General features: G+C 38.2%; 1 protein-coding gene across 2 annotated transcripts in view; it reads left to right on the forward strand.

Annotated features, from left to right (window-relative positions):
- Positions 1 to 3,517: 3,517 nt before the first annotated feature.
- Positions 3,518 to 27,868, forward strand: part of SYDE2 (synapse defective Rho GTPase homolog 2) — a 53,590-nt gene continuing 29,239 nt past the window's right edge. The window contains exons 1-4 of one of the 2 annotated variants that reach the window (XM_039246941.1): positions 3,518 to 4,310; positions 14,981 to 15,661; positions 21,613 to 22,706; positions 26,568 to 26,694. In XM_039246941.1, coding sequence (XP_039102872.1) covers positions 3,563 to 4,310; positions 14,981 to 15,661; positions 21,613 to 22,706; positions 26,568 to 26,694 — 2,650 coding nt within the window. In that variant the 5' untranslated portion in view covers positions 3,518 to 3,562. The remainder of the gene's footprint in view (positions 4,311 to 14,980; positions 15,662 to 21,612; positions 22,707 to 26,567; positions 26,695 to 27,868) is intronic. The other variant, XM_039246942.1, reaches the window with a different exon arrangement.

The following is a 27,868-nucleotide window of genomic DNA, read 5'->3' on the forward strand; positions in this document are numbered from 1 at the left end:
AAAACTGTTAAAACTCAAATAGGATTTTATAAAGTGTAACTTATGTTCATATCTTGTCACTGTCTTTATACTGTGTGTAACATAAATCCCGGGGGTAATGCCTTCATAGAATAACACTTTTGTAAACTTTTTATTGAAGTGTAAAACACGTACAGTAAAGTAGGATTTGCATTTGTAAGGTCATTAGTGTCATATAGCCATGAGTGCCTTATTAATGTCTGTTGTGACCCTTTAAAACACCTCTTAAAATTGTTAATTTATGCGATAGACCATTCTCAGCTTCAAAGTGGCATTAAGTTCAGTTGTGCTATGCAGCATCACACTTAGTTCTGAGTAATGTGTAGAACAATGTGTAGTATTTGATATTGGTCAATGTATTTATAACTGCTGAACTCAACAAGTTGACAAGTTGAATTAAAGATGAAGTTCAACCTAGACCTTCAAGGTTATATTTTTGTATTCAATTTTACACATACATGCAATTTACAGCACTCTTAACAACTCTGTTCACTTACAAAGAATAAAAAGATTTTGCAGCCAAGAGTTGGAATGGAAACAATTTCTGAAATAGAGATCAAATTGTGTTTATAGACACCATTATTGGCAGATTTACTATCAGTCATTTCCTGTGGGAATATTTCACTGGGACATAATTTTATGCCTTGATTATTCATTAAACGGCCTTTACTCCATGGAATAAAAATACTGTAGAACTATAAATAGTAAAGCATGCAAATTACAGTTTAACATTTCACAGTATTTTACTAGAAGAGGGTTAAGATTATTTAGCAAATGATTTCTTATTCATCACTAAAATAATTTTATTTATTTATTTTTTAAATATATTTTTTTAATGTTTTATTTATTTCTCGGAGAGAGAGAGAGACAGCGTGAGCAGGGGAGGGTCAGAGAGAGAGGGAGTCACAGACTCTGAAACAGGCTCCAGGCTCTAAGCTGGCAGTCAGCACGGAGCCCGACGCGGGGCTCGAACCCACGAACCGCGAGATCATGACCTAAGCGAAAGTCGGACGCTTAACTGACTAAGCCACCCAGGCGCCCCCATCACTAAAATAATTTTAAACAACAGTAACACAATATGGACTAGTGGAGAGAGGCAACAGACTGGAAAGGGAAGCTGTTTGTTTCTTCTAGACTAAAATGGACATTAATTTAAAAATATTTATCACATACATATATAAGATGCTATACTTAGACTCTGTGGAGAATACCAAAGTCCATTATAGTCTCTGCCCTGAAGGAGTTTATGAATTTTCTTGTACCAAAGATAAGGCATGCTTTGTACAAAACAAAACCCAGTAAATATACTACGAGTGGATATGACTAAAGTACTCTTGGAGTTGGGAAAGATGAGAGACCATGGCTGTCTGGAATATCAGAGACAACTTGAGAGAAAGCAGTTGAGTGGAGTCTTAAAGGACAGATAAGGTTTCTGCAAATTGAGATGCAAGTGAAATTATTCCAGGAGGCAGAGACTACTATACTAAAGAAGGTGGTATATACATCAAAGCACATTTAGAGACTGGAGGCTTTGGCCGGGAAAGAAAAAGTTACATAAACATAGTTGGAAACAGATCAAATTAGAACAATTTCTTCCTCTCCTCCCCCCACCCCATTTTTTTTTTTTAAGTAATCTCTATGCCCAATGTGGGGCGTGGGGCTCCAACCCACCACCCTGAGAGTCCCCTGCTCTGTGGACTGAGACAGCCAGGTGCCCCAGGACTAAATGCTATTATTTAGTTATGCAAGCATTCATTTATTCAACAAATAGTTCTTGAGTTCTTACTATGTGCAGATACTGTGCTGGGAGTTAGGAGTACATTCTTGAGCTGCTCAGACAAAGGCCCTTGCTAACATGTAAACATTAACAAATGTAACTGAAATCCGAGGTGAGGGCAGCACTGATTCTTGCCAATCAGGGATAGGTCCATTCACCCGTGGCAGCTCACGGTACTTTGCAACTGTTACACACACGGGATTTAAGGTTTTTGAGAGAGAATTGGTATTTTCAAAGAACACTGTTTCCCAATTTCAACCCCATCGTTTCTCAACTAAGTTTTAATTAAAATGTAGTGTTAGCGGCGTGAAGGGAGGGCAACTATTTTTGATGCTGCATTTTACAGGTTTTGGTTGATAACCAGAATTCTGTGTTAGCGTGTATTCATAAAAATAAGAAAAACAGACTTAAGAGACACACGAGGGTGATGTTTTGGACAAAAGGATTCTTCCTAACTGAAAAGGAATCGCTGCAAATTTCCTTTAAATAGCTAGCTCCCGGGGCCATTAAAATGATTTGGAACGTTTCTAGAACACATCACACTAAGGGAGATACACCTGTACTCACACTGGGGCCGTCAAACCGATCTTTGTTTTCTCTCAAGCTACGACTTGCTAGAATAGACATGCCTCGTGCACTGGTGGCAATAGGGAGGCTGGCGTAGGCGACGGGGGTGGCAGCTAGGAGGGCACTTTCTCTTTCTCCCAAACTTTGCAGGCTTCCAGCCCCGATTCCCCTTCCTGCTCGTTTTTTCTGCCTCAACTCTCACTGTACCCCCTGCCGCCACCCTCATCTTCCCCCCCTCCCCGCCCCCCAGCACCCTCCGGTCCCCATGCGCGCTCCGTGCGCTTCCCTTTGCCTCCCCGCGTCCGCTTTAGCTCACTCTCGCCGGCCTCCCCGCGCGGCCCTCCGCCTCGCCGCACGCCGCGCGCCCACCCCGGGAACGCCGCTCAGCAGCCCGCAGCCGGCGCGTCCCGTCGCGGCCGGAGGCTCCGGGGCATGCGCTCTGCGGCGCCGCCGCCCTCCCCCACCCCTTCCCGCGGCAGAGTTATGCCAAGTATGTGAGGAGCCCGCGAGGGCCAGCGCCGGTCATGGGGAGCCGCCGCCGCCGCCGCCGCCGCCTCTGCGAGCGCAGATTTTTCCCCTACGGGGCGCCGTCCTCCTCCCGCAGCGAGGGCGAGCCCGGCTGTTGAGGCGGAGGGGATGGCGGACCCTCTGAGGAGGACGCTGTCCAGGCTCCGGGGGAGGCGGGGTCCCCGCGCCGCCGGGGGGCTCGGGCTGCGGGCGGCGGCCGCAGCTACCGTGGCGGCCTCCGCGGTAGCCGAGGGCGACGCCGGCGGTGCCCCGGACGCCTCCCCGTGCGAGCACGCCGGCGGAGCCCGGCCGAGCCTGGAGCAGCCCCCGCCGTCGCCTCGGGCGTGGGGTCCCGAGGCTCGCGTCCCGGGAGGGCGCCCGGAGCAGTGGGGAGCGCTGGGGCCTCGGCCGCGCGGCGGGAAGGAGGCCGTCTCCTCGCGCGGCGGGCTCACTCGCGCCTCGTCGCACGCCCCGCGGGGCTCCGAAGGCAGCGGAGAGGAGGACGACGCCGACTACTACGAGAACCTGCCCAGCGGCTCCCAGTCAGCGCCCGCGCCTGAGGGGGCGGAGGCGGAGCGGTGGCCCCCGCCTCCCCCGGCGGCGGGCTCCTCCCCGGGGGCGGAGGGCGGCCGCCTGGAGACAGGCAGGCTGCAGACCCAGTTGCGAGAGGCCTATTATCTGCTGATCCGGGCCATGCACGACCTGCCCCCTGACTCGGGCGCGCGGCGGGGCGACAGGGGTTGGGCGGATCGCGGCTGCCCTGTGGGAGCCCGGGCTCTGGGCCAGCCGCCTTCCCCCTGCGGCGCTGCGGACCGCCGAGCCTGCCCCCGAGCCTGGCAGCGGGGAGGCGGTGGCCGCCCTTGGCAGCAGGTGTCCCCGCCCCGGTCTCCTCCGAGGGAGTCGGGGGGAGGCCGCCCGCGGACTCCTCGGATGCGGCCGTCCTGCAGCAGAAGCCTCGAGAGCCTCCGGGTGGGTGCCAAGCCTCCTCGTTTCCAGCGGTGGCCGAGCGACAGCTGGATCAGGTGCGGCGCGCGCGGGGACCTGGACGAGCCCCCGCCACGTGGAGGCGGGATGGACGGCTGGAGCGGAGGCAGCGCCTCGGCCGCGGCTCCCTCCGGCCGCTTGACTCCCTGCGCCGAGGACCCCGGCCGCTCGTCGGGGAGCCCCTTCAGGGACCGTGCGGGGTCGGCGATGGTACGCGGCGGCAAGGGAGACGGCCAGGAGGGGCTCCCCTTCCTCAGGCCTCCTGCGGTGACAGTCAAGAAGCTGCAGAAGTGGATGTACAAAGGACGTCTGCTCTCCCTGGGAATGAAGGGTCGCTCCCGGGGGACACCCCCCAAAATCCCGGGAGCGCAGGCGAACTCTCCAAATCTGGGCGCTTTGAAAATGCGTGAAAACCAAGTCCTTTCCGTGCCTCCAGACCAAAGAATTACGCTAACAGGTAGGATACTTTGCAATCAGAGTGCTAACACCTTGAACCTTAATGTTTACCATCTGGGCTTCTGTCTCAAGAGACGAGACTAAGGTCTGTTTTTGCAGACAGGTACGTGCCGGTGCCAAAGTAAGTGACACGTAAGTGGCAGCAGAATGCACCAGATTACTTAGTATAATGCATTCGCTCGTTTTGCCTTTTTTTTTTTTTCTTTTTTAAAAGACAGCGGCAAGAGGAACTGGGGGTTTTTGTTTTTTCTTCTCTAAACCGCTGTGCCTGCTTCTAAGTACTACACTGAGTAAAGGTTAAGTTCACCACACGCTTTTTGTATAGAGTTGGGCGGTGCTGCCTTCATTTTTACTCTTTGTGGCTCTAGGCAAATCCGTAGACTCTGTGGAGTTTGTGAATTTGAATTTGATTCAAGGGAGACTTTATGGGCTTCATAAATTGTCATTTTACTCATTACACGTTTTCCCCCCATCTCTCTCCCAGGTGCGGGTGCACACAACACACACAAACACACACACACACTCACACACAAACCCAAAAACAAACCAAAACACACACACACACACACACACACACACACACACCCAAAAACAAACCAAACTACCAACGAAAATTTCTTTCTAGTTACTAGGATTTCACATCATCTCTCCACCTTTCCTTCGTTCTTCCTCCCACACGCAAAAAGCAAAAACAAAAACAACAAAGTGAGTAATCTTTTTATTGTGGAAAAATAAGGGCACCAGTATTTTTTTTTCTTTTTTGTTTTTTCTTTTTCTTTTTCTATTTTTTTAATTTTATTTATTTATTTATTTATTTATTTTACAGATAGTTTATTGTCAAGTTGGTTTCCATATAACACCCGGTGCTCATCCAGGGCACCAGTATTTTAGTCAAGAGAAAGATGCCTGGTACTTCTAAGAAAGTGCAGACATTTAAAGTCATTTGTGAACTTAAGTCTATTTGTTAATTATGTTGTCAGTAGTAAAAATTCATTTCTGAAAGAAGTACAGTACTTTCAAACAGAGTCCAAAACAACATGATCCTTTCAACTACAATCTTAAATATAAGAGTTTTAGTGAACATAAATATAAGAGTTTTAGTGTATGTCATTAATTTGAAAAATATTAAGTGATGATATGTAAAAAGTATTCACAGCACTTGGCATTTTCTCTGGTAAGAATTACAAATCCTCCAGGACTGGGTTTATACATACTAACTTTGTTTAACCAATATATACAAGCAAGCTGTGGGGAGAAACAAAGTTCACAAAACTTGTAATCACATAGTGAGGACAAATGAAATGATTCGTTTAATGCATATACATACTTGAAAAGGTTTTTTTTTAGTCCATAAATCTCTAATCCACATCTGTAAGATTTTTTCCTCCACTTTGTTCCATTTCTTAAAAAATATTTTTAATGTTTATTCATTTTGGAGAGAGAGAGAGAGAGCACTAGCGGGGGAGAAGCAGAGAGGGAGACACAGAATCTGAAACAGGCTCCAGGCTCTGGGCTATCAGCACAGAGCCCGACGCGGGGCTGAAACCCATGAACTGTGAGACCATGACCTGAGCCAAAGCTGGATGCTTAACCAACTGAGCCACACAGGTGCCCCAAATTTATTCCATTTCTTTTAAATAAAGGATAACAGAATGTACACTTTTTTTTTTTTTTTTGGTAAAGGGAGGTATGCTTGATGCTAAATTCATATTTTAAAAATATGTGTTTGCAGGAGTAAAGTATTTGCAATCTTTATATTTTATTGCTACTATATCTTTACTTTCCATGATCTTGGTTTAGTTAACTCTTTGTAAGATCATTAAATTTCAGCCATAACAAAAATCTGCATAAAATTTTAGTCAATTTTTTTTACCCTTTTGTTGCAAAGGTTAAACATTTACTATTGGATGGCTTTAAGACCCTCAGTTATGGTGTAAATAAACATTCAAGGATTAAAAAAAAATAAATGTAATAATGCTTAATAATGAATTTGTTGATTCTTTGAGAAACTAATTAAATTGAAGTCACTGTAAAATAAAATGAAACAGAATTACTAGGTGATAGTATTTTAGATATTTTACAAGAAATCTAAGCAAATGGTTGAATTTCTGATTTAAATAACTTTCTCAGATGTTATATCCTTTCAAATCATCTTTTTTTTTAATGTTTATTTATTTTTGAGACAGAGAGCATGAGCTGGGGAGGGGCAGAAAGAGAGGGAGATACAGAATGTGAAACAGGCTCCAGGCTCTGAGCTGTCAGCACAGAGCCCAATGTGGGGCCCGAACCCATGGACCGCGAGATCATGACCTGAGCTGAAGTTGGACGCTTAACAACTGAGCCACCCAGGTGCCCCTCAAATCATCTTTTAAGAAAGATTAAAAATAACTTGTGTAATGTTTACATACCTAGTATAGATTTGGAGTGTTAATCTTGATTTTTTTTTTTTAAGTCTTTTTCATGAAGGTTAGTTGAACTTATCAAAACCATTCTGGATACTTTATGTTTTTCTCATAATCCCACTGCGTATCCCTCTCTTCCCCCATGACATCTGTCATTTAAAAACAACAAAAGAACCAGGGGTCAAGTAGTTTACCCAAGGTGATTCAAACTAATATTATTTGGTTTGTATATATTAGTGTAGGGATTCACACTATTATATGGATTCAGACTCAGGCCTCAATGACTCTGAAACCCCCATTTATAGAAGGTTAAACACATGCTAAAGTTCTTTAGGAGCCTGATCTATTTAATTATATTAAGTTGCTTGGATTGAGAAGATGAATGGAACTTCAACAAGGTTTAGAGGGTAGGTAACTACCTCAGAGTTGCAGAGAAGATGGGGAAGTTCTCATCCTTTTTTTTTTTTTAACGTTCATTTATTTATTTTGAGAGAGAGAGAGTGCTCTCGAGCTGAGAAGGGGCAGAGAGAGGGAGAGAGAGAATCCCAAGCAGGCTTTTCGCCTTCAGGGCAGAACCCCACAATGGGTGGAGATGGGAATTGGGGCTCAACCTCAGGAAGGATGAGAGCACCACCTGAAATGAAATCAAGAGTCCCAGGCTTCACCCTGAGAGCCACCCAAATGGCCTATTAAGATAACTTTTATTTTTATTTTTTTAATGTTTTTTATTTTTTTCTGAGAGAGGGAGAGAGGGAGACAGCATGAGCAGAGCAGAGTCAGAGAGAGAAGGAGACACAGAATCCAAAGTAGGTTCCAGGCTCTGAGCTAGCTATCAGCAGAAAGCCCGACGTGGGGCTTGAACCCACAAACCGTGAGATCATGACCTGGGCTGAAGTCAGACACTTAACCGACTGAGCCACCCAGGCGCCCCAAGATAATTTTTAAATCAATATATCTATTTTAGGAGCACCTGGGTGTCAGTTAAGTGTCTGACTCTGGATTTTGGCTTAGGTCATGATCTCCCTGTTCATGGATTGAGTCCTGCCTTGGGCTCTTTGCAGGTAGTGAAGAAACTGCTTGGGATTCTCTCTCTTTCTCCCTCTCTCTTTTTCTCTTTCTCTCTCTCTACCCCTCCCTTCCTCTTTGTCCCTCTCCCTCCCTGCCCCTCCCCCACTCCTGCTTGCTCTCTCACTCTCTTTTCAAAATAAATAAACTTGCATATTTATTTTAAACCTTTACCTTTAATGTTTAGCTAAGATTGATGTTACCTGGATTCTATTTTTTAACATCTTTTCCAGATTCTTTTATTTTTTTATTAAAAAAGTTTTTTTTAATGTGTATTTTTGAGAGAGAGACAAAGCGTGAGCAGGGAAGGGACAGAGAGAGAGAGGGAGACACAGAATCCAAAGCAGGCTCTGAACTCTCTGCACAGAGCCTGACGTGGGGCTCGAACTCACAAACTGCAAGATCGTGACCTGAGCTGAAGTCAGAAGCTTAACCGACTGAGCCACCCAAGCACCCCTAAATCATGTTTTTTAAAAAATTAATTGGGCAGTCCAGATAAAGTAATACATTCTAGATTGTATAAAGATGTTAAAAATCCAACAGGTTTATGTCACACTTTCTATTTAGTATTATTCATAAGAATATTTTCTTTCAAGATGAAGTTACAGAATTTATAACAGAATAACTATATAATGGGATGGAGATATCTAGTAGTCTACCTAATATTTAGGTATTTTGGACCACATACAATTATTTTTAAATGATTCAGAATAGTTTTAAATTCATTTTGGAAGCCAAAATGATGTTATGTTTTGATTTCTGGCTCCTACTAAGAACCTCTAACACTTTAGATAGTATAATGCCAGTGATTTGGTGCTTTGGGTGTATAGTGTTCACAGATTGGCCAATTTGTACTTAATTGAGATGATTATTTGAGAAATCTAAGGTCATTACGCATGATAAATATTGTCAAGTTTCTGCAAGCCGTAGATTACAAAGGAATTTTAATCTATTTGCCAATTATACTTCATTAAAAGTCTTTATAAATATCTTTAATTAGCATATAGTACTCAAGAAATAAATTCAAAGGCACCAGGTGAACTATTTCAGCCTTTTATTGCCTTAAAAAATAATTGCCTTACTTTCATTCTATTTTTGCTGCTACACAATCTATGAAAGAAAAAAAAATAGGGCATGTAACTTATTAGTATTTTGTCTAAAAATTTTAGGCAGTTCTTTTAAAATAGTATTAACTGGTGTGATCTTATGCATTATACTTTAAGTTAGGTTGAGACTTATAATGCAGATTCTCCTCTATTCTATTTCCTGAAGTATTTGTAGCTCTAATTTCTATTTTTTTTAAATGTTTATTTTTGAGAGACAGAGCGCGAGTGGGGGAGGGGCAGAGAGAGAGGGAGACACAGAATCCTAAGCAGTCTCTGAGCTGTCAGCACAGAGCCCAAGGCAGGGCTCAAACTCACCAACTGCAAGATCATAACCTGAGCCAAAGTTGGATGCTTAACTGACTGAGCCACCCAGGCACTCCTGTAGCTCTAATTTCTTATCTTTATGATCTATATGATCTTTATGAATTCTTTCAACAAATTCTTTTATGCATTAGCCCTATTCACGATTAGTAGCAATTGGCATGTAATGTTTGACTATCTTCTAATTTTAAATCCCTCCCTGAGAAATTCTGCCACTGTGGCCCTGGAAGCAGGTCCAGTTTCCCTTTTTTTTTTTTTTTTGGAAGAGTGCCATGGAACATTGGAGTTGCTGGTGGCAGGAAAACTCTGAGAATGACAAATTCAGCAGAAAATAGAGTGTTGATTTGAAAGTTCTACATTTCTAAGTGGAGTTTTCTTTTTTGAGAATCACTAAGGTTATTTTTTAGACCTTTGCCACCCAAAGTGTGGTTATGGAGCAGTGCTTTTCAAACTCTGAAAGTGTGGTTAAAATGTGGATTTATAGGTGTGGAGTGTGGGACCTGAGATTCTGCATTTTAACAAACTCCCAGTATAGATGCAGCTGTTTGGTATGTACTTTGAGTTGTAAGGTTCTAGAGTTCCCAGTGCCTCAATCACCTATCTTGATACATTTGTTAAAGTTTTGAAGAAGCATTCTACTTTATTCTGATACTTGATACTTATACTACATTCAATTGGAACAAAGCAGTTGAGCTCTTTCAGCATCAGTTTTATTATGTGTACATTTATACTTACTACTTACATGTGACAGGTTTAAGCAGTTCCCTTCATATTGGTCTTATCTTGTACCAATAAATATGAAATGGTGGAATATACTAGAGGAGTATACTCTATGCTGGTTAACAGAAGAGAGCTTCCAGTTGTCTGATCAGACCCCATCACTTACCAGCCTTGTGACATTGAGCAGGTTCCTCAGCACTGCATAGTCTCAGCCCTCAGGTTGCTGTGAGGATGAAAAAAGATAATCTGTTTGGTAGCATGCTTGGTGCCTAGTTAGCTGTTACCAAGAGAAAGGCAATCAGGCTTTGTGAGAATACTACCTTACCCACATCATTAGGATTCTGGATAGAGCGTGAAATGATCAGAAGTTAAGAGTACTGCCTTGAAGAACACTGGGAATCGGGCTAGCACACACCCCTTTAGGGACGCTTACTTATTCTGCGTGTGTGTGTGTGTGTGTGTGTGTGTGTGTGTGTCTTTGTCTTGCTCTTCCTTCTTACTTTTGTGGAACTGAGTCTCAGAGTTTTCTTCTCTAGTGTCCCTAAAAGCTGGCACACAGCTTTTTTTCTTAAGGGTTTTGTTGCTGATCACAGGGAGGAAATATAAAAGGTAGAAAAATAATTTACTTCTTTTTCATTGTACCCACCTCCCCATTTAGATATATCTGGAAAAGAGAAAGGCATGTATATAAACACTCATGCATAAAACTAAGGCTTACATTTATTCTAGTCATTTCATCTGGGCTTCCAGGTTTGACTCTAGCAGGGTTGCTTGTATTTATTTAAACTCTAATACAATGCTGTAAGAATACTTTCATTTAGGATTTTTTAGAGAGAAGTAAGCAAAAGCAACAGAGTTTGTTTCTGCAGTAGGGCTTTTTTAAGTGATGAAAAGATGTCTGTATATACTGTACAATTTTTTTTTAAATATTTTTTTTATTTATTTCTAGGCGAGAGAGAGAGACAGCGTGAGCAGGGGAGGGTCAGAGAGAGAGGGAGTCACAGACTGAAACAGGCTCCAGGCTCTGAGCTGGCAGTCAGCACAGAGCCGACGCGGGGCTCGAACCCACGAACCGCGAGATCATGACCTAAGCGAAAGTCGGACGCTTAACCGACTAAGCCACCCAGGCGCCCCTATACTGTACAATTTTAATGAAGCTTGAAATCCATAATTTCTCAGTTTGCTGATGATTTTGAGCTGGGGTACTAGTTTAATGTTTAATAATATATGTCATTTAAATTATTATGAAATAATAGTTGAGGACACAAAATTGGCTTGAATAGTTCACTATTATGTAGAGTATTTTTCTGAGTGAAAAACTTAGTTGCCACTTCTGCATTCTCTTACAGATTTTCAAAGTAAAATGATTTTAATTAGTCATTTCATTAATTATACCACAACATGTGTAATTATAAGAGAATAAAGACATTTTTTGACTTGCAACTTTGTATACTTATTTTGATACTGTTTTTACTTGTATTTTCTTTCAGTGTGTGTGTGTGTGTGTGTGTGTGAACATAGCTGTAGATAAAGCTAACAGGAACTGAAGGTAATTTAAATTTATGCCAATAGTAGGGTTTAACATTAATTTTAACATAAAAGGGAATAAATGGAAGATTGCAGATAGCCTTCTGTGTAATTTACATTCATATGCACCTGTTTAGTTACCTGATATAAAAATGAAATGTTTAAAATTCTTTTTTTTTTTTAATTTTTTTAATGTTTTATTTATTTCTAGGAGAGAGAGAGAGAGAGAGAGACAGCATGAGCAGGGGAGGGTCAGAGAGAGAGGGAGTCACAGACTGAAATAGGCTCCAGGCTCTGAGCTGGCAGTCAGCACAGAGCCCGACGCGGGGCTCGAACCCACAAACCGCGAGATCATGACCTAAGTGAAAGTCGGACGCTTAACTGACTAAGCCACCCAGGCGCCCCTAAAATTCTTTATATATAATTGCTCAAGTAAAACTTGGTGTCCTGAATGTGTTGCTTATATTCAGTTTTAATAAATGAATGAATTTGGCCTTTTTCAGAAATCATAATAATGTACCTATTTATCTCTAAATTTTAACTTCAGTATCGTAGTATATTGAATTATTTAGCAATAGCAATAAGACTATTTGGTGTCAAGTTTTTGTGGTTTGTAGTTTCATGAAAAATAGTTGCATGGCATCTCATGGTATAATTTTTCCTTTTAATATTACACATTCATTAAATACTTGTATCAATTTGCTTAAATATGGGATGCTAGTAGCTTTGTTTTTGTCATTGCAGTTCCTTGGAGTGTAGTACAAGTAGAAGCATGTTTATTTCTTTAAAGTGTATGTCAAGAAACTCGATAGGACTCAAAATTATTTAACTATATAAAATTTTGGATCTGTTGAGAGACATCTGAGAAAAAGATAAAATAATATGTGATCCCTAGCCATCGTGAGTTATATAATTTTATACTTCTGGCTTCAAATTTATAATTGCGTAAAAATTACAAATCATATCCCATGATCATCTGAAATACTATTAAATAATATGGGATTTGGGCTTAAATGTGAAATAGATTTGGATTTTAGTACACTTGGCAAAAAAATGTGGCCACTAAAAACCCAGAAGACCCAGTGATTCCAGAGTATGTGTTGATTTTCAACTCTTAATTCAGTCCTTTAATTTTCAAGGAGATAGAACCAAAGAAAGACTTGAATCCTTGTATTTTTCATTAATTAAATTAAACTTAATCAGTTCAAGATGTTTATCGAATATTTGTTACATGTGTGCATGTTAAATCCTGGAGGGTAGAGGTGTGTATCTCTTAAGTAGCCCAAGTGTACTGCTACACACTTTGGAGTATAAGAGTTTATTTTGAGTACTGCTTCTTCCATTTATGAACAAGGTGATCTTGGGCAAGTTACTTGACTTTTCTGAGTTATATAGTTTTCACGACATTTCCAACATTGTCTCAATCCTTACCAGCAGCCACCCTGTAAGATAAACTGGATTGATATTATCACCATGTTTGGAAAGGCTTGCCTATTTCCCTACTTTTGCTAGGTAAACAGGGTATAGGGGAAACAGGTTAAGAACATGGATTTTAGGATTAAATTGACTTAAATTTGAGTACTACAGCCAGCACCTTGACCATATTCCTCATTATTTTTTTTATTTTTATTTTTTGGCTTATGGAACATTGTTGTGGAGGTGAAGGGCTTTCTTACTGCTTTATCTCTCATTCCTGGCACATAATAGGTACTCAAAAAATATTTGTTGAGTAATTAGAGGTCTGGCATAGTAGACATTCATGAGAACTTTCTTCCCTTTTGATTCCTAGTCCATTCCTGCCTCTGGAACTAGTTGAACTTGAAACCCAGTTTGTGTTTGAGGTATTTTTAAAAATTATTATTAACTTTTTAAAAATTAATCTACATGATTGGGTAATATTTAGGATAAAAAACAGCTTTACATTTTTTAAGGGATTTTTTTTCAGTAGAGGAAGGTTACTAAAAGCCTTAATTATCCATGAACCTAATTTTGTGGTTGTTTCTAAGCTCCTCATAGTTTGATGTGTTTTTATTACTCTGTTACTAGGCTTTTATATTTTATTTGCTATATTACTGAGATGAATCAACCACATATACACTTAAAGTAGCATGATTATAATTCCATAATTTAGAAACCTGACATGATCTTGAGCTTTTAGAAATGTGGTTTTGTTTTTAACTTTCTATGCCTAGTGAACTAGTGTTATGGTATATATTTAGTTTATTGACTCTTACTGAAGCCTGCTTTATGCAGTTCTTTGGATGTGCAAAAAATTTTCCTCTCTGTGGAATTGTTGTTACATGTACATTTTTCTCTAAAAATCTTATCACATTACATTAACACAAACACATATTAAGTATTTGATGACCCTCATTGGACCATTGGACTATGAATTCCTTAATTCATTCTTTTTTCTTTTTTTTTTTTTTTTTTGAGAGAGAGAGTGAGAGCACATGAATGGGGGAAGGGCAGAGGAAGAGACAGAGAGAGAATCTTAAGTAGGCTCCACACCTAGCACAGAGTCAGACTCAGGGCTGGGTCAGTTGAGCATCTGACTCTTGATTTTGGCTCAGGTCATGATCTCAGAGTCATGGAATCCAGCTTGTATCAGGCTCTGCACTGAGCATGGAACCTGCTTAAGATTTTCTCTCTCTCTCTCTCTCTCTCTCTCTCTCTCACTCTTCCCTTCTTCCCTGCTTGTACTCTCTCTCTCTGTCTCTCAAATAAAATTAAAAAATTTAATAAGAAAGATTATTCAAAATATGAATTAAAGTCATACTGTGTACAAAGCATTCTATATAAGCTTTTTATAAAGTATGTTTTGCGTGGGGTACATCTTTGTTAGCCCTATCATGTTTATAAAAATAATCTCAGAGTTTGTTTTTTCCTTTTCTTAGAATTCTTATGTCACTTTTATTAGTAGTCTAAATAATAAAAATTATTTTTAGGTGAAAAAGCTACAATGTTTCTTGTTTCATTTTAGTCTCCAAGAGTGTAATACTACTTTTCTTTCTTTTTATCCTTTTAAAAAAAGTATTTTTTCTTTTTTCTTTTTTTTAATTTAAATTTTAGTTAACATATAGTGCAATATTGATTGCAGGAAGAGAATTCAGTGATTCATCACTTATATACAACACCCAGTGCTATCACAACAAGTGTTCATCTAGCCAGTCTCCCACCCACCTCCTACTGTCAACCCATAGTTTGTTCTTGGTCATTAAGAGTCTCTTGTGGTTTGTCTCTCTCTCTCTCCTCTTCCCCTCCCCCCCCAATATGTTCATCTATTTTGTTTCTTAAATTACACATATGAGTGAAATCATGGTATCTGTCTTTCTGTTTGACTTATTTCACTCAGCATAATACATTCTCACTCCATCTATTTCATTGAAAATGGCTAGATTTCATTCTTTTTGGATGGCTGAGTAATATTCCATTGTTTAAAATAGTATCTTAATAACTGATCTCAAGTGCCCTGTTTTTCCTGGTATATTAGGCATTACATTTTACTTTCTTCTTTTTCTTTGAAACAGATTTATTTGAAAATGTCTATGGGTCTTCAGTGAAGAAAAGAGAACTTGAAGATCTTAAGGATAATATTGGATTCAGAAGTCATAAGCCACTTAATAGCATCACCGTGTCAAAGAAACGCAATTGGCTGTATCAGAGTACTCTGAGATCTTTTAACTTAGAAGAAGAAAATAAGACATGCCAAGACATAAGTCCTTTATCCATCTCACCTAAACATCAGTTATCACGGCCTTTCATCAAATCATCTGAAGAATATTGTACATATGTGGTGTGTAATACTACAAATTCTTCAATATCAAGAAATTGTTCTTTAGACTTTAATGAGGAAAATGATGCAGATGATGAAGGAGAAATATGGTACAACCCCATTCCTGAGGATGATGACTTTGGTATATCAAATGCCTTGATTGGTGAGGCAGACCCTGCTGTTCTGAAGTTTCCTGCTGTTAGCTTGAGAGTATTGTCTGGTCCTGACCTAGTGAAAGCCCAACAGTACACTGAGGGCTTGCTGTACTCTTCAGAACACAGAGGCAATGTTCAGACGTCACAGTCAAATGAAGTGAATCCTATTGAGTCCATCCACTCCACAGAGCTTGTGCAGCAGTGCAAACAAGGGCTTGGACACAAGACACAAGAAGGAATAATGGTAGAGGAGAGGCTCATGTTGAAATCTCCTTTTGCAGGTAAAGATGATCACACGTTTGCCTTTCTTCTTCTTCCATCCTTCAGTTTTTTTATAGTCGCTAAAACTAAATATATGTGTCTATTATAGCAATATACTTTTCCTTACATAGTGTGTTTTCATAAAAATAAAGAAAAATTCAAAAACATTTACAAATATTTGTATATAGATGATGGTTTAATTATCCTGTCACAGACTTGATTTTGTAAGAGTTAAAGAAAGAATGGAATCATGAGGCATAGAAGAGAAATATATATATATATATATATACACACATATATATATATTTTATGTTTATATTTGAGAGGCAGACAGTGCTCAAGTTGGGGAGGGGCAGAGAGAGAGAGGGGGAGACATGGAATCTGAAGCAGGCTTCAGGCTCTGAGCTGTCAGCACAGTGCCCGATGTGTGGCTCGAACTCATGAACCATGAGATTATGACCTGAGCTGAAGTTGGATGCTTAACCAACTGAGCCACCCAGGTGCCCTGAGAAAGATATATTCTTTAGAGAGGTAAAAGTAAAGACCTTGCTAATAGGTGCTAAAATAGTTATGGAACCTAGAAAGGAAATAATTGAAGTTTGATGCATATTGGTTGCATCATATGAAATTGCTGATATTTGACAGTTTTTGATCTGCAGAAGAGTATATGAAATAGTTCAACCTAATGGTTTTTTTCTTCCTTGATTGCCTTGAATTTTTGATGTGCTTCTTTTAAAATTTGATCTCAGACACACTAGGAAACAGCATAGATCATATTTAGTTGCAAATATCAAATGTTGACTAGAGAGCAGTTCTGTTTTATATCAAGTCATTTTAATTTATAAAATTTCGAATAATACAGAATATTCAAAGATGGTGGCATATAGCAGGTGTTGTCAGTACCTTGTCCATATCCCTTGGGATTTATTATTTATTTAGATGGAACAAACCTATATCCAAACATCAGTATTAGCATCTCTGCTTGAGGATTCTGGAAGGAGTGTTACAGAATTTTTCTGCAGGGAAGCCTGGGAATGCCCCTCAACCAGTGATTGTTGGAGTGCCCCCCAACCAGAGTTGGTGTAGGACTGCCTCAGCTCTCTCTGCCCTGGGTGTCATAATGCTACATCGTTTCCCAGAGTTTTCTTCTGAGGTTGAGCATCAGTTGCCCATTAGTAGTAACACGCTTGATTGTTCTAGGATTTGCCCCTGAATTTTCTTACTTCGTGCTGATAATTCTATACTTTACAAATAAACTACTTGGATTTGAGTCCTTTTCTTGGGAATATATGTGGAGGTGGAATAAATGTTACATGATAAGAGAAAAAGTGAGTTAAATAATGGTGTGTACTGTATGATGTCAGTTTTGAAAGAAACACTGAAAAGTTATACTAGAAATGTTAAGTATTGCTCCCACACCCCCACTGCTGTGTTGGGATTGAAGGTAATGGAGAATTTTGTGGGTAGGGCACCTGGGTAGCTCAGTCAGTTAAGCATTGGACTCTTGATTCCGGCTCAGGTCATGGTCTCATGGTTGTTAAGATCAAGCCCCTCATTGGGCTTGCACTGATAGCACAGAGCCTGCTTTTTTAAATTAAAAAAAGAAATTTGTGGCTGTGCGTTTCTAATTGTAGACTGTTTTTTCAGGAGAATTTGTGGGGTTTGGGTTTTTTTTTTTTTTTTTTTTATAAGCTGGATGGAGAGAGGAATAAATGCTATATGAAATAATAGTTTGGAACACAGCCTGTGATTAGAGAGTGGTAGGGAAGCTTGCAGGAATATGGTAGAGAGTGATGGGTTCAAATGGTATAGGAAAGGTAAGAGGACATAAGAGCACGAGCAAAGTTAGAAAGCCAGTGTCTCTAAAGTTACACATATTTTATTTTATTTTATTTTTTTTTAAGGGCTATAATTACAGTTTTTATTTATTTATTTATTTTATTTTATTTATTTTTTTTTTTACAAATAGTTTATTGTCAAATTAGTTTCTACATAACACCCAGTGCTCATCCCCAAAGTGCCCTCCTCCATGCCCATCCCCCCCTCCCCCCCACATCCATCAGTCCTCAGTTTTTGTCAGCATTCAAGAGTCTCTCATGGTTTGCCTCTCTCCCTTTCCCCCACCATTTCCGCCCTTCTTCTCCCCCTTGGTCCTCCGTCAAGTTCCTCCTAATCCTCCTATACGTGCAAACATATGATATTTGTCCTTCTCTGCCTGACTTATTTCGCTCAGCATAACACCCTCAAGGTCCATCCATGTAGCTACACATGGCCAGATTTCATTGTTTCTCATTGCCATGTAGTATTCCATGGTATAGATAAACCACATCTTCTTGATCCATTCATCTGTTGATGGACACTTAGGCTCTTTCCATGTTTTAGCTATTGTGGAGAGTGCTGCTATAAAGTTACACATATTTTAAATTACTGTCTTCAGACTGTATTATGTTATGTTTGTGGGAAATTGTGAACCTAGAAAGACTAACAGATATTTATAAAAACAAAACTTGAAAGTGTTTATGTCATTTATGTCTCCTTTCTCACTGTTAGTCTTCTTTTTAACATCTTATTAAAACATAATAAGCACAGTCCTAAGTTGACTAAAGGAAATATTTAGACAGTTTATATGTCATCATTCTGTTTTAGTGTGATCAGCAAAGTTACCTAAAGTGATCTGTTTTCTTTAGTAGTATTAACAGAGAGCTTTTGAGGGGCGCCTGGGTGGCTCAATCAGTTAAGCATCTGACTATTGATTTTGGCTCAGGCCATGATCTCAGCGTTGTGAGATTGAACCCCACGCTAAGCACGGAGACTGCTTAGGATTCTCTCTCTCCCTCCCCCTCTCACTCTTCTGTGCACACACATGCTTTCTCTTAAATAAACATTAAAAAAAACACACACAAAAAAAAACAGAGCTGTTGAGAAATAGGCAAAGAGAATGGTTAAATTTTGAAATAATTTTCTGATCAAGCTAAGGAAAGCTTGAGTATAATATCACTGATGATTTTTTAATCATTCTAACACAATTATGGCTTGTTTTTTATTAAGTCCCATATGTATCTTTTATCTAGTTGCAATCATAGCAGTCTGTTTTTGGTGTTTTTGTTTTGTTTAGTTGGAGAGAGGGAGAGCATGCCCCTTCCCCCACACCTTGGTGTACAGGGGAGGGGCAGAGGGAGAGGAAGAGAGAGAATTCCAGCATGAAGCCTGACTTGGGGCTCAATCATGACCTGAGCCAAAATCAAGAGTCAGTTGTTTAACTGAGGTCCCCAGGTGCCCCTGTTTTTGGTTTTTGATATTTTCACTTGATGTCTTCATCTTGTATTGTTACATGTAGATTAACATTGTTGTTTACCAATTTTATAGTATTTAATTGGGTTGATGTGCCCTAATCTATTTGACTGGTTATGTTGGATGTTAATAGATTATTTCCACTACTAGTGGAGTGATCGTCATCATGATCTGTTTTGCTTTATTAGGATTAGTTACTGATATCATTACTGGGTTTTTATGGCTGGTAATTACTATAGGTAATTCCTACATTATTTTTTAAAAGGTTTACCAATTTACAGGCAACTAATGGTCGGTTAATTCATTTATTCTATAAACACTCAATTTCTGCTGTGTGCCAGTTACTGTTCTAGGTGCTGAAGAAATGTGTCAGTTTCACTTGATTCTACCCTGGTTTATGGATTTATAAAGATTTTCATTTTGTACCTTCCCTGTATATCTAGTCTGTACTTTGATTAGTATAATCTTGCTTTAATTTTAAGCAATTATTGAATTCGGTAATATTTCAGCTCCTCGATTTTATAAAAGCAAAGCATTTTTATTTTAATAAATTCAGTCTTGTCTGAAGTAGAAATTGCTAACATACACAGAATTTCATTTTAATAATTAAGGACTTCAGTAAGAATATTTAATATATGATATATAAAAGAAATCCAAATGTTAACTTAACTCCTTAATACTTTAGTAAAACCTCGAGCAATTTAATATGCTGGGTAGCTTTTCAAGCCATGACAAAATAGATTGTAGACTACAGCAAGACTCTGATTACTATAGAATGTTCTAGGCCAGTAAACCAATAGAATTGTACTACAATTTACAGTACAAGGGAATGCTTTGTCTAGTTTATCAAATACTCTATTTCTTATTAGTTACTTACCAGAAAAGCCCAGCAGGCATACTTAAAATAGTCCTTTCTCTGTAAAGAAACCACTTCTTTGTCATTTGGATACATAAAGAGGGGTGGAGGGAGATTATATTAATACTGTAAAAGAAAGGTCATTTTATCTATTGATTTCTGAAATGAATTAATACTTTCTTTGTCATTTTAATTGTGAAATGTAGCATTTCATAGAGTAGCCTCTGATATTAGGGTTCTTAGAGATCTTTATAAGGGATAGTTAGAGGAAGTATGAAAAATTAATTTAAATTTTAAATAATTTAAATCATAGATTGTTTCATCATTCTTTCTTTTAAGTAAGCTCTAGGCCCAACCCTGAGATCAAGAGTCACATGTTCTACTGAGTCAGGTACCCCTAAATTGCTTCTTTAAAGAAACAGTTTAAACTTATATACTAACAGATTTTAGACGATATTTTCATTTTGCTTTATTAGTTTAAACACTTAAATAGAAACAGTTTCAAATTTTAAAATAAAATTGATTAGTCAGTGTATACATTTTTTTTTTTTTTTAAAACTGGAGATTGAAAGTTTAAAGTTGAGAGGCACCTGGGTCAGCCAGTTAAGTGGGTTAAGTGTCCGACTCTTGATTTCAGCTCAGGTCATGATCTCACTCATGGTTTGTGAGCGTGGAGCCTGCTTGGGATTCTCTCTTTTCCTCTCTTCCCAACCTTCTCTCTCTCTCTCTCTCTCTCTCTCTCTCCCCTCCCCCCCACCTCAGAATAAATAAACTTAAAAGGAAAAAAAGAAAGTTTAAGTTTAAATGGAATATTTTAACTTTTTAAAAAAATGTTTACTTTTGAGAGAGAGAAAGAGTGGGGGGGGTTACGGGGAGGGTCAGAGAGAGAGGGAGACAGGATTTAAAGTGGGCTCTGGGCTGACAGCAAAGAGCCTGATGCACCCAAACTCATGAACCATCAGATTAGGACCTGAGCTGAAGTTAGGCACTTAATCTACTGAGCCATCCAGGTGCCCCTTAACTTCTTAATAATAGTTGAGGAACCATCATCAAAAATCAATTTAATGTATGTGTATAGACAGAAAAATGTTCAGAATGATAGAAGTGCTCTAAAGTGTAGTATTTAAGAATACAGTCTCAAAATGCCTATGCTTAGGTTTGAATTGTGCCTGTTTCTGCCACTTACCTGGTTTGTGATCATAAACAAATCAGACAGCTCTGTGCATGAGGTCTTTATCTGGAGAATGGGATGCTTGTGGTATCTTAACTCATAGAGCTGTTTCAACAATTAAATGAGGATCTGTTTATACTAAGTGTTAAATTAATTTTCCATACTTTGTCTAGCTCAGTAAATTTGGCTAGTGTTATAAATATTAACAATTTAATGTTAAACTACTTTGAATATTATTTTCACCTCAGTGTTTATAATGACTAATCTCTTAATAGCACAGTTTAGGCTATTTGTGTTTCTTTGTATCTTTTAAAAACTATTGTAAACCTGGATAATTTTGACATTTGGGGGGAAAAAAGCTATTTTTGTGTGGAGAAAAAATCAAAAACATTTCAGTGCTTTACTCTTCATGAAAACAGAATATAATAGTCACCCCCTCCACCGACCAAGCCATCCAGGCACCCCTGGAAATCCTTGATACTGTGTTTGAAGGTGATAGTGGAGATTTACCTAATCTTGTAACTAACTAAATCTCTCCAATGAGATGAGACAAGGGAGAAATTTCTTTCTATGTGGGAGTTTGTGAGGTTGATGACTTTTAAAGTAGGAGTCAAAACACATCACCCTATAATACCTTTTTTTTTTTTTTTAAGGTCCTGGGATCCTCACTGCTACAAATAAGACTGAATTGGGAGCTACTGAATCATCTTCTCCAAGCCCTAGCCCTGTGAAAAAAAGCAGTTCAATTAACTGGTCTTTCCCAGATAAAATAAAATCTCCACGAACTGTGAGGAAACTTTCCATGAAAATGAAAAGGTTGCCAGAACTTAGCCGAAAACTGAGTGTTAAAGGAACTTTGAACAGTTCAGATAATACTCCTTCCTTGTCTAAATGTACCTGTCGAGAGTTTCATCATGCTGATATTCTACCTTCTGGGAACACAACCACGGCTGCTAAGAGGAATGTCATAAGTCGGTACCATCTGGATACCAGTGTATCTTCTCAGCACAGCTACCAGAAGAAAACATCTGTGAGTTCTAAGTATTCCTGCAAAGGTGGTTACCTCAGTGATGGAGATTCACCTGAACTTATAACTAAATCTAGCAAACACGGATCTGACAATAAATTTGGAAAGGGAAAAGAAATAATTCCAAATAGTTGCAGCAAGAGTGAAATAGACATTGATGCTTTTAGACATTATAGTTTTTCTGATCAACCTAAGTGTTTCCAGTACATATCTGGGCTCATGAGTGTGCATTTCTACGGTGCTGAGGATTTAAAGCCACCTCGGATAGATTCAAAAGATGTCTTTTGTGCAATTCAGGTAGATTCAGTAAACAAAGCAAGAACAGCTTTGCTCACATGTCGAACCACATTTTTAGACATGGATCATACTTTCAACATAGAAATTGAAAATGCACAGCATTTGAAATTAGTAGTATTCAGTTGGGAACCGACTCCAAGAAAAAATCGAGTGTGTTGTCATGGAACTGTTGTACTCCCTACCTTATTCAGGGTGACAAAGACACATCAGTTGGCTGTCAAACTTGAGCCTAGAGGCCTTATTTATGTGAAAGTGACTCTTTTGGAACAGTGGGAGAATTCTCTTCATGGACTGGATATAAATCGAGAACCAGTGATATTTGGTGTTGATATTCGAAAAGTTGTAGAGAAAGAAAATATAGGACTGATGGTGCCACTCCTGATACATAAATGCATTCTGGAAATTGAAAAGAGAGGCTGTCAGGTATTACTTCAGTTTCTCTACTACCTCCTGATGTATTCTTATCTACTTTAATTAATTAAATTTATAGTAGGTCTTGGGGGAAGGAATTCAAGGTAAGGTTTGAAAAATCCAATTGAGATGTTTTCTCATTCCTATTTTTAATTTTTATTTCATTATTGTTTAGGGTATAATTCACACCTTCACCTATGTTGTCAGTGAACATTTGAGAGCATGCTAGGTGGTTCCAGAATTTATGTTGTGATGCAGAGCTGTGTGGGTTTTATACCTAGATATCAGGATTGCTTTACAGTGGCATTCCTAGGAAAAGCCAGGGCTGCCACAGGCAAAGACTAACTCATTTAGGGAATGTTTCTGCATGGTTTGACATTCCTGTGGTACAGAATTCCAACAATGAATCTTAAAACCTTGCTATGCTCCTAAAACTAACTCCCTGCCCTTACTCCCTCCTCTCCCCATCCCGCTCTTCAGGAAGCAAAAGCTTATTTGTCTCTGAACTTTGGGATAGTGTGGAGGAGGAGGAGAGGTCCTATTAATAAGAACATGTCTCATTCTCTCTTCCTTTTAAGTGAGAAGGTAAAATAAAATAAAATAAAATAAAATAATAAAATAAAATAAAATAAAATAAAATGTAAAAGCAGCCCATTAAAACAAACAAAAAACCTGGTGTTACCTGGTGTTATATATAAGAAGATATGTAATGTTAACTAGTTGTAGACCTTATCTTTTTTTCATTTAATACATGTGGACTATGACCATAAGAAACAGCATATCATTGAGGATATTATTGAAGTACAGTATTGTTTAAATTAAAAAATTAAGTCTAAAATTAGTATGTTCTGAGGTATTTCTGCTTTAATTCTATCAGAATTTATAACATTGATTAAAAACATCAAGGGTAAATATCAACAAATTAGAATTATGATTTCTTTATGTGTAGAAAAGAGTTTAAAATAACTCACCTTGAACCTGATGTGGAAACTACAGAATCAGTTGTAAGTAAGTTACTTGGATTTTGTATTAAGATGTAGGAAACTTAGGTACTGATTTCTCCTCCATTATTAATTAGCTGTGTGATGTTGGGCAAGTCACTTAATCTCTATGGGTCTTATTTGCTTATAACTATAAATATAGATGCAGTAGTTTCCTGAAGGTAAAGAGGTACAACATCTGAACTTTTGAAACTTCTTCTCAAATATATTATTCAGATTGATTTTATATTTTCTATGTGAGAGTAAGGCTTTTATTTTCTAGTCCAACTTTTGGTCCAGTTACTTTTTCTTAAGATTCTCTGTTTTGCTCCCCCTTTTTTTAGGCAGCATGTAAAAAGTTTAGAGATTAGGCCAATTTCAAAATTATTAAATAAACTTTTACAACTGAATTTTAAAGTAACTCACATAGCACTGTACTTTTACAATCTATTTTTGGAAATATTTTCTAAGAATGGATATATGACATAATTTTTTTCATGAGTTTTTATTCAATTTGTTACAATCAATTAAAGTTATTATTCTTTGAAGCTTAAATTATCCCAAATTTGGCTAGTGAGTGCCTTTTGCAACTAGCTACTGATTGTTTTGTTATATCCCCAGTAGTCTTTGAACATTTCTTTTCTTTATAGCTAAGACTGTTGTAATTTATTTTAAATACCAACAAAATATGTTTAGCAATGCTTTGTATTTCTATATTTAAAGTTTAGAAATAGTTATTTTAATAAAGAATTATTTCCTATGAACTATAAAGTAAAATTTATAGTAGTACATTTGGAACTGCAGTTTTAAACACCTTTTTTTGTTTGTTTTGTTTCTTTTGCTTTTTCTCTCTCTCCCCCATCCTGCCAGAGAAATAGGCTTATTGTGTCTATATTTTACAGACTAGCATACTGCTTAAATTTTGTTTAGATGTTTAGTCAGTAATTATTCTTGTGTTTGTTATCATGAGCATCAGGTTTTAACAGTCATACAAAAATAGTTTGTGGCATCTTCCAAATGCTTTGCTTGGAAGGCTATTACCACCTATCCCCTGCTTTCAGTGGGAAAAATTACGATGGAAATCACATTCCTGGTTTATCCAGTACAGATTCTATCTCTGATAGGAGCATCAAGCATGTACTTGAAGTGTTTGATGTAAGAAGTCAGCCTCTGAAGGTAGGGGTATATCCTAAAATGTTCTTTCCTTGAAATCTCTGTATTAGATTTATCTTCTTTCATTCACCTTTAAAAATTACATTTGTATTTTCAGCTTTGTGGATGACATATTACCATTAATTTATTACTACTGAAGTATTACTTTCTTTAATTTGTTCTAGGTTCACCTCCTTCTCAGGTTCAAGGGAACTTGATTATGGGATTTTGTAAGTGTGCCTACACCAGAAAGGTTCTACTTAAGTTAGTTTATTCTAATATGATAGCATTTTCTTTGATCCTGTTTAATATTTTAGTTTCATTTTCTGGATCATCTGTGGTTCTACCATGTCTTGTGATGATGGGACTAACATAGGACATGCTATCCTCAATGCAAATGCACTATTGATTTGTATCAGAGTAGGAAATTTCCTTCTCAGTACATCCCTTAGTTTCCCATATTATGTTGATCCTTTTGAATGTAGCAGCACCTTGCATCTCCTTCTCTTAGAAATAGTTGCAGTTTCCTTACTGTCTTCTAATTAATACTTAATAGCTTATCATCTCAACTATTTTAGATAACATTTCTCTATATCCATATAGTAACATTTTTGTATATCAAGACCCACCTTCTATGTTCTATCAGTTATTTAATGACTTGGAGAGGTTTGTATTATAAGTACACCTAGAAATTTCATTTGTGTACTCCTTTTTTCTAGACTGTTTATAAGATTTTAAAGTGATTCCTGGTTCAAATCTTTGGGGATCCTCACTGAGTTTACTTTATTTCTGTTGAAATAATTTCTTTATAACTTCCTTCAATTCAAGGTGATTCGGCTTCCTAAACAGTCTTTGATGTGGAAATATAGTCAACAACCACTTAGTTTTCTTAATTTTCTTTAAGGCTTATTTTTTACAAAAAAAAAAAAAAAAAAAAAACAACTCTGATTGCTTAATCAGGCATGTTTTCTCTTTAAGGACACAATGTTGATTTCTTCTCGGTAAATTTATAGTGAACTTCCTAAGACTTAGTATTTTATCTCCTGTATGAACTGTGTTTAAAAAATGAATCTTTTTAGTGTAGGGTGGGTGGTTTCTTTGCACCTTATATACATTTTGAACTAAAGGTCTTATTTTAATTTTAGTATATTATTTTAATTGAATTTCCTCTGTCACTTTATAATGAATTAATTTAGTAAGTTAAATCATTTTTTCTTGAGGATCTTTTTTTTCTTCTAAAAAGGTAGCTTCACACAAATAGTATACTGGAATTTTATTTCAATGATAATACTTGTTTATGGATAAACTGAGTTTAAAGAGATTAAATAATTTGCCCAGATTCACTAAGCAAGGAGTTAAAGGGTGGAACTTTCTGGAATCCCAAACCCTTGTTTAACCACTGTGCTGCATTTCTTCAGTTCAGGGAAAAGATGTGAAAAGGCATGACTTTAGGGCATGGAAATACTGATTGAGCATATAAGACTAAAGGAAAGGGCTTGTATCTTAAGATAGCACTACAGAAATAATAGTATATTGTCTGAATTTAAATGAAAGAATAGAATGTTTTTATTAAACTGATGAAGATAGTCTATGGTGAGATTTCAAAAGTTGTTTGAGGTATTTTTTAATTAAATGTCATCAGAACATATTTGATTATCAAGTTCATGTGACTTAACATTTTGTGCTATTACATTTTCTCTTTATCAAATTTACCATAATGTGGCCATAATTTTATTTCTAGGTAGTAGGCCTGTACCGATTATGTGGTTCGGCAGCAGTCAAGAAAGAACTTCGAGAGGCTTTTGAGAGAGATAGCAAAGCTGTTGGTCTATGTGAAAACCAGTACCCAGATATAAATGTAATAACAGGTAATAAATAGTTTTTATTCTCTGTACACATTCTGGAAAGACTCCATCTGTAGGAAAAAGACATAAAATACTATTTTGTAGCCTAAATTTAATTGGGTTTTATTCTGAAGTCTTCTTTTCCTTCCTTCACAAACATTGTGTTATTTTCTCTGGGGAGGTACTAAGATATGGTCCTTGCCCTCAAACAACCAATAAATGTTGGGGAGAAATAAGACCTATGTTACATTAGCTGTTACTAGGTAGCAGAAGGAAAAGGGTATGTTTTCTTCATAGGGGAATAAATAAAACACCATCAGAGTTCAGTTTGATTGGAGCTTAGGTAATTTAAAGGGCATTGACTATCTGGATAGAGAGAGTTCAGATTTATTTATGAGGCGGAGGGGACCCATCAAAGATTTTTGAGCAGGGGAGTGAAATCTTTAGAGAGATAGTCTTCAGGAATATTAATCTGGCAACTCTGTGTGATGGATTGGAATGAGAAGAAACCAGAGGACAGAAAACCAATTAGGGAGCCTTGGCAGTAGTACCAGCAAAGAGGTCATGAGAGGTGAAGGAGTCTTGTAGCAGTAACAAGAGGAAAGAATAGAATTGAAAAGATATGAAGAAAGAGAGGGCCGGACAAGCATGAGTTTGACACCTCATTGATTTGGTGCCATTTGCAGAAACTAAAACACTAAGAGGAGAGCTACTGCTTTTGGTGGAGAAATATGAAAGAAGACTATTGGGGTTCTTTTCAAACTTATATCCTCAATTTGAGGTATTAGTAGGTGATCTGTGTAGATATATGAGGCAAAATAGAAAGTGCTCATCTACAGCTAAGGAGAGGATGTAGTAAAATTTACCAAGTGGTGAATATATTCCAATATATAGCATCGGAAATATACTTCTAGTACTCCTAAGACATGGAGGTGGAAAATGGCAATGTGAGGGTCATTGGCATATTGTTGTAATTAACACCTTGTGATTGTCCATAAAGTTTGAAAAGACAAGAACTTTGAGGACTCCAGACTTTGGAGGCATGAAGACAAAGACGATCCAGCTAAAGAGATTGAGAGGAAATCAGTCAGAAAGTTTGGGAAACAAAAGACAGCAGAGTTTAAGGAAAGGTGTGAGGCAGTGTCATTTGATGGAGAGATCATGTAAGATGGGAACAGAAATAAGGATTTGAATTTGG

This window comes from Hyaena hyaena, unplaced genomic scaffold, assembly GCF_003009895.1.
Source record: "Hyaena hyaena isolate Hyena2069 unplaced genomic scaffold, ASM300989v1 scaffold_286, whole genome shotgun sequence".
Classification (NCBI taxonomy): Eukaryota; Metazoa; Chordata; class Mammalia; order Carnivora; family Hyaenidae; genus Hyaena; species Hyaena hyaena.